Source organism: Neltuma alba, unplaced genomic scaffold (genome assembly GCF_004799145.2).
Source record: "Neltuma alba isolate B1F8T4 unplaced genomic scaffold, ASM479914v2 tig00007457_pilon, whole genome shotgun sequence".
In the NCBI taxonomy this organism is placed as follows: Eukaryota; Viridiplantae; Streptophyta; class Magnoliopsida; order Fabales; family Fabaceae; genus Neltuma; species Neltuma alba.
The window spans coordinates 19,517-27,259 of NW_021634789.1; the positions used below are offsets into that span (position 1 = coordinate 19,517).

The following is a 7,743-nucleotide window of genomic DNA, read 5'->3' on the forward strand; positions in this document are numbered from 1 at the left end:
TATTAAATTATCAAGTAAAGGGAACAAAAATTGAAATGGTTAATTACACAAGTTTAATACAAATACAATTACAAATAATAATTAAATTAATGTATTTAATAAAACGATGACATATCGCAACACGGTGAAGGCAAAACTGTGACATGTGAAGATTTCCTGCTTTTGCGGCTAGTGGCCGTCCTAGGGCGTATATAAAAATTCTTCCTTTCTTTTTCTTTTTTTGACACTTTTTTACGGGTCAAGAATCAAATGCTACTACTTTGCATAATACGACATCAACAGAGAGTTTCAACTTTATTTGGTGGGGATTAAGCACAGTATATTAATACAGGATCTCTTAATTCATGGAAGAAAAGAAAAGAAAATACGTGGATTATAGTAGCAATTGTGGGATTATCTTCTAAATTATTCCCTTAACCTAATCCAACTTTTGGAAATGTTTGGGCCTAGAGAATCATTAAAATCATGTTCACATATGCCTTTTTTCCTTCCCGTGGGGCCAAACATCCAAGACGAATCCCCACAAATAAAGGTTAAACAATTTTTTTAAAAAAAAGATTATTAACAAAATTATCGCCACGTCCGAGAACATCACAAGGGTGATAAAAGATAAAATATTATTAGACTGTACTTATCCCAAGTTCATGTACCAGATCTCCACAAAACGTTGTTACCATAAAAGGTAAGTTCTATCATCCAACGGCCGATTGTCAATGTGACCCCCCCCCCCCGCCCCTACGCCTAAATCGCTTGCCTCTAACCTCTCCCCTGATTGACTCCAAGTCACAACCTTTTCTTTTCATTTCATATCTCACGAAATGCGAATTTCAGTGGAATCTGAGGTGAATTTTGGGGCCCAGATTTTTAACCACGGGGAATTTTATTTAATAAAAGACCATGATGTCTTATAGTAATTATTTAAAGAGCGTTATTAATATGCTCCTGCTTTTTTAATTTTTGACTACCCTACTTCTTTAATGAGTTCTTTTAACCATGCCTGTCTGATTGATTGCTTCGGGTCTATATTTGATGTCGGCTTGTTCACATAAAGGAAAAAGCTGTCTTGCTTTTGTTCAGCCTCTGGTTTCCCGGCGTCAAGTCAGTTTTCTCACAACTTTGATCCCGGCGACAATATTCTGCTGCCTTGGTCCTCGGAAACTGAACTGACTACCCATTTCCTGTTTCTTCCATTCCGGTTACTCCCCTTTTTCCTTCGACGGTGACTGATATGGTGGCCGGAGGCTGTCTATAAGTTATATTTTCATCTGGTTGCTAAATATTGATGTGGCTTTCTTTTCCGTTTTATGGATTCCTTTGTCAATTGGAATAGCTATTAAAGTGTTTCTGTGGGATTTTGGCTTTTTGGGCACCAACAGCAGTTTTTACATGCTTTTACATGCTTTGTTGATGCCGATGTTTCAGCTGCAAAGTTCTGGTTTTGGCGTTTTCATTCTAGCAGAAGAAGTCCATTCTTTTGGAATTTACTCCTGATCAAGATTGCTCCTACTGAAAAAGGGGCGTTCGTGTTGAGTTTCTCATCCACCTCTTTAAACATTTCTGGGAAAAGGGTCTGCTTTTTGTTGTTTATACCAGATGTTATTAGACAACTTTGTAGCAGAAAGTAGAGGAGATTCTTCATCTTGGTGGTCGATTTTAGAGAATTGTCTAACTGTGAAGAGTTTGTGAGCAAGGTTAAATCTTGGTAAATAACGCCAAGTGTTGAATTTGCCGGGGTTATCATATTTATAGGTCGTCATGAAGGCTTTACCGAATGGCTACTTGCCTAATTCTGGCGAAGGTGCGTTTTCTGATGGCTCATTGTCTCGGACTTTTAGTTCTCCTCTCTCCGATCATGTTTTTGTAATTTTTGGTGCACAGACCCACCTCAGTGACTCTATGGATGGTTGGTCTCAAGGAAAAAGCTTTCTGATCTTTCTGGATTAATTTATGTTTCATTTTAGATCCAGTAATTATCACAAGTTCGTGATAGTTCATGTTCTTGAAATTGGTACCTGTTAAGTACATGCAATAACCAATAAATGGAAAATTGATCTTCGGATGAGTTCTAACAGGGTCTGAGGAAACAGAAATGGGAGCGGGTGCTTCATTTTTCTTTTTTTAGCGGATACTAGTTTTTTCGTTGATATTTTAGTTTAGGTAAATTAATGTGTTAGGGTGGCTTATTATCTTCTCCTGAATAGGATGTGTCCCCTTTTTAATCTTTTCCCCTTCCGCTAAGTTTTAGACTTCTTTGAATTAGTCCTCGATTCTTTAGCCCGAATGCGTCTTTGACATATTTTCTTTGTGAATGGTTTACAAACTTCTGGAAATCTGCTTTTTTTTTTTTTTCCCGGTTGCAACTGGAACTGTTGCCTTCGGAAGTTTATTTTGATCTTAAGACGGGCATAGCCGGTTTTAGTTTAGCTGGAAAAAATTAAGTTGGTGAATCATCCTTTTTTATTTTCAATCATTTTGGTAAAAGCAGGTCTTCTACTCTTGTTTGTATTCCCTCTATGCTTGATGGTATTAGAAGTCCCATGGCTTCTCTGTTTTTCAACAAAATCAAATGCGATCATATTCCAACCCTTGTAGTTGATGCGTTAGTTGATTGTTGTATTAAGATTTACTCAAGTTTTTCATGTACAATCAGTTATGGTGAATATATTGGTGGTAATGAATCTAATCTACAGATAACAAGATCAGGAGAATGGAGAAAGAATTCTGGCAAAGAAAATGTCTTGGTGGAGTATTTTAAGTTACTCTCCAGTGAGGCATAATGCCTGTTAAGGAATTTTCAATTAACCTTTTGAAGCTCTGCACTCTAAGCATGTTTTAAGTAACATCTTCTCTTCTATAGTTTGCTTAATAAACATGGGCGCAAACTTTGCCCTCCAAATATTCATTGGTTTTTCCTGTCATCTTCATGTCCAGGAGATAAAATTTTTATTTTCTATTGCAAGAAGCTATTGTCTCAAGTTGTTAGATATTATTTGAAGTACTTAATGCTTGTGTTATGCTCCAAAGTACAATATGAATCTAATTCTTGAGCATTATTTTGTAATACTGTAGTGAGAGCCTTTGCAGCAAGTCTTGACTCTTGGTTAGTTTCACCCACAACAATGCTTCTGAACCAAAGCCTCAAATCAAGTTTTCTGTTTCCTTGAACTCCAAAAGCATGTTGTGTTTATTGTCTTTTATAATGTGATTGGATTTTCTTCCATATTTATTTCTACTGTTATGATCATATGATAAAGCGTTCTGAGAAATGTTGAATATAAAGTTGACTTCTATCAATTTTTTATTTCTCTTTTTCTATCGAATGGAGTAACAGTATGTCTGTTTTGGTGACAGGGGAAAGAAAAACAATCAACTCAGAGTTATGGCATGCATGTGCTGGACCCTTGGTTTCCTTACCTCCTGTTGGAAGTCTCGTCGTTTATTTCCCTCAAGGACACAGTGAGCAAGTATGGCACTCACGTCTTGATTTTAGAGATTGATTGTTCTTCATTTTGGTGTCCGAGTCTGATGGAGTTTATTTTGCCCACTACAACTTTCAGGTCGCAGCATCCATGCAAAAGGAGGCTGATTTCATACCCAGTTATCCTAACCTTCCGTCCAAGTTAATTTGCATGCTTCACAATGTTGCATTACATGTACGTGGACTGGGCTTTCGCTGTTATGCAGTATTGAAACCTTGCAGAGAAAACTTTTGTAATTTTGCAGAAAGAGATTATATATACACATACTTCTATCTGTAGTGAGATGTGTTTTCCTTGGGTATGAAGCTATATTCATAAAGATCTCCCTGAAATTTTCGGGTCATCCATGGTTATCTGGATAAACTAGTCTAGTAGGACGATTTGTTTTTATTTTGACAAAAAAAATGCTGTCATTTCTGGATGAACAAATATCTATAATTTATTATATTTGTTATCAGCTGCCACATCATGGATTAACAGTATCCTGAATTCCTAATCCTATTGATGGAAAAATTTTCCCAGCTGAGTGTATATTCCTTTGTTTTTCTTAATGCGTTAGTTTCTGAAGCATTTGATATGATGACCTGTATAGTTTTCTTGAATAGAATATATATTGATGTTACTTCATGTTTTGGATTAGGCTGATCCAGAAACTGATGAGGTCTATGCACAAATGACCCTTCAACCTGTAAACAAAGTAGGTCAGCTGTTCAATCTGATTATCTGATAACTTACTGATTTGTATCTTTATTCTTTTCCCAATCTTTTTTAATCCTAACCTTAATGTGAAACTTCATCAAGAATTGTTTAATATGCTTGTTCTTCAGTATGACAAGGAAGCAATACTTGCATCAGACATGGGTCTGAAGCAAAGCCGACAGCCTGCTGAATTCTTCTGCAAAACTCTTACAGCTAGTGACACAAGTACGCATGGTGGATTTTCTGTACCTCGTAGAGCAGCAGAGAAAATATTTCCACCTCTGGTGTGTAGAACTTTCTGATTTAGTGTGACAAGATCTACAAGAATTTCTGTAGTCACCATTGGAATATTCCCTTCCTATACTAATTAAAAATGTTTCTGATAGGATTTTTCAATGCAACCTCCTGCTCAGGAGATTGTTGCCAAGGATTTGCATGACAATACATGGACATTCAGACATATTTATCGCGGTACTGCAATTTCACATTTTCTTGATGCCATCCTCCTTTAATGAATCGTTTTTGGAAATTATCTTCATGTACAATCAGAATCTTTAATTCTATAGAAGACAGGTATAATCATGTCAGTCAAGCAACCGTATTCTGGTTATGATGAAACATGTTAAAAACTGATTCTGAAGACTAATACTCTCTGTAGATGTTGCTTAACCTTGGAATCACACCATGAGCGCTTCAACCAAATTACCATTGTGGACGATCCGTTATTGATATTTTGAACACTTCGATGCTAAATTTGTTAATGCACGAATTGCAGGACAACCAAAGAGGCATCTGCTGACTACTGGTTGGAGTGTCTTTGTCAGCACAAAAAGACTATTCGCTGGAGATTCTGTTCTTTTTATTAGGTAAGAAATATATTTATTTTTGTGGAACTTTTAGGAATATATTGTTCCTCTCTTGTTGATCATTTTTTTTAATAGGGATGCAAAACAGCAGCTTCTTGTGGGTACAAGGCATGCCAATAGACAACAACCTGCTCTCTCTTCATCGGTCATATCCAGTGACAGCATGCATATAGGCATTCTTGCTGCTGCAGCTCATGCTGCTGCAAACAACAGCCCATTTACCATATTTTACAATCCAAGGTACTACATCACATTAGATGATAACATGTGATGGCATCTTTTGAATATCTGTGACTGCCTCTTACAGTCTTGGTTAATTCAACAGAGCTAGCCCTGCAGAATTTGTAATTCCAATGGCCAAGTATAATAAAGCCATGTACACCCAAGTTTCCCTTGGAATGAGGTTTAGAATGATGTTTGAGACTGAGGAGTCAGGAGTTCGTCGATACATGGGTACAATTACAGGGATCAGTGACTTGGATCCTGTGCGATGGAAAAATTCACAGTGGCGCAATCTTCAGGTTTTATTAAAATATCTATGTTCTGTGGAGAAAGAATTTATGTATTACTATAATAAATAACATGGAGAATAGGAAAATTATAATTATGCTTGGATTTCCCAGCTGCAGAATTGGTGACTCGAATACTTCTCTGCTGCTTATAGTTTCTAGAAAGCTTAATAATTCATACAAGCGTTCTTCATTTATCTAGTTGAGTGTATCTTATAACGGGCATTAATGTTGAATGCCCTAGGTTGAAATGTCTTCTGTTTCCCATATATTTTGCTTTGCTGAATATTGAACCTCTGTCTTAGCAATTTAGCTTATTGAAGCTGTCAAATTTTTAACTTATGCTAGGTTGGATGGGATGAATCAACAGCTGGTGAGCGCCCAAGCAGAGTATCAATTTGGGACATTGAACCAGTCGTTACTCCTTTCTACATTTGCCCCCCTCCTTTCTTCAGGCCCAGGTTCTCCAAGCAACCAGGAATGCCAGGTGGAAACCTCCCTGCAATCTATGTAAACGTGGAACAACTTCTAGTAATGTTTTGCTAGATTGCACTCTGCAGTAAATTTATAATTCAGTGTCTAGGTATAATGATGATGAACCACATGAACTGGGTTCGATTCCAGGGGATATGTGATTAGCGTCAATGAACTGTGTGATATAGAAGTTAAAGTTGTGAAGGTTATCTCTGTTAAAGCTGAGCCAATTAGAAAAGAGAAAATTGGTACAATCTGACTTCATGTGAACTTGCTTGCGTATGTCCTTTCACTACCATTTTGCATAACTGTGCGAGGAAAATGATGTAGTTATATTCTTGAGTCTTGCTGCTTTTCCAGTGCCAAAAACTAGCACTCAGAAGCCTTTATGATGTATTGACGTTCCTTTCCTTTTTGAGTTCATCACTTTGGATGTGTGTACAGTAAGAGGGTTGATCATCCCTTTGATTTCTTTTGCAGATGATGACTTCGACATGGAAAATGCATTCAAGAGAGCTATGCCCTGGCTCGGCGATGACTTTGGCATGAAAGATGCCTCAAGTTCAATGTTTCCTGGTTTGAGTTTAGTTCAGTGGATGAGCATGCAGCAGAACAACCAGTTATCTGCTACACAATCAGGAATGTTCCCATCTATGCTTTCATCCAATTCCCTTCAGAATAACCTCAGCACTGATGATCCATCCAAATTATTGAGCTTTCAAAACCCTGTCCTCTCTGCATCAAATCTTCAATTTAACAGACCAAATTTACCAAACCAAGTCAACCAATTGCAACAAGCCCCAACATCATGGCCTCAGCAGCAGCAGCAGCAGCAGCAGATGCAATCCTTGTTGCAAGCACCTGTAACCAGCTCCAGCAGCAGAGGCAGCAGCCGCAGCCGCAGCTGCAGCCGCAGCCACACCAGCTTCCTGAGCCACAAAATATGACGCCGCAGCAGCAGCAGCAGCCACCACCCCAGTTGCAGCAACAGCGAGTACAACAACCACAGCAGCAGCAGCAATCATGTCAACAGGCCATTATAAACAATGGGTGATTGGTTCTAGCCAAATTCCAAATCCGAGTGTGCAACAATCAATAGCCTACTCTCAGCTTCAGCAGCAGCAGTTACTGTCAGCCAGCATGCCTCTTCAGCAAAATATTCAATCAGCTAGCAAAAATACATTCCCACTCACAACCTTATCACAAGATTCACAGTTTCAGCCACAGATAGACCCACAAGCTACTCTCTTGCAGAGGCAGCAGCAGCAGCAGCAACAATCCAATTGCAGATATTCCAACAGAGCTTGTCACAGAGGGCCCCACAACAACCCCAAGTGGCTCAGTTGCCACCACAAAACCTGTCAGAACAACAGTTGCACATACAGTTGCTACAAAAATTGCAGCAGCAACAACAGCAGCACAGCAGCAGCAGCAGCAGCAATTTCTTTCTCCAGCTAGTTCACTTTTGCAGCCTCAGCTGCTACAGCAACAGCAAGCACATGTACCAAACCAACAACTACCACAGCCGACTCTGTCTCAGCATCAGCCTCAGCCTCAGCAGCTCAGCAACAATGCATTATCTGCAGAGAAGCTTCTGGTCAGCAACGGCTTTCTTCTTCACCTCTGATACAACCACAACAGGTTCCTTTGAATCAAGCCCAGAATACACCAAAACCACTTACAACTACCAAAGCTCCTTCTAGTCTTACAGATGGA

The 7,743-nt window shown here is 38.7% G+C and overlaps 1 protein-coding gene across 1 annotated transcript; it reads left to right on the forward strand.

The window, feature by feature from the left end:
- Positions 1 to 1,012: 1,012 nt before the first annotated feature.
- Positions 1,013 to 7,737, forward strand: LOC114752635 (auxin response factor 19-like). The gene is given in 15 exon segments (XM_028941377.1): positions 1,013 to 1,798; positions 3,352 to 3,464; positions 3,558 to 3,653; positions 4,120 to 4,176; positions 4,307 to 4,462; positions 4,565 to 4,649; positions 4,954 to 5,044; positions 5,120 to 5,284; positions 5,370 to 5,565; positions 5,902 to 6,040; positions 6,508 to 6,891; positions 6,894 to 7,076; positions 7,079 to 7,306; positions 7,309 to 7,435; positions 7,462 to 7,737. Coding segments are annotated over 15 exon segments (2,256 nt in total). The 5' UTR covers positions 1,013 to 1,755; the 3' UTR covers positions 7,655 to 7,737.
- The last annotated feature ends 6 nt before the right edge of the window (positions 7,738 to 7,743 follow it).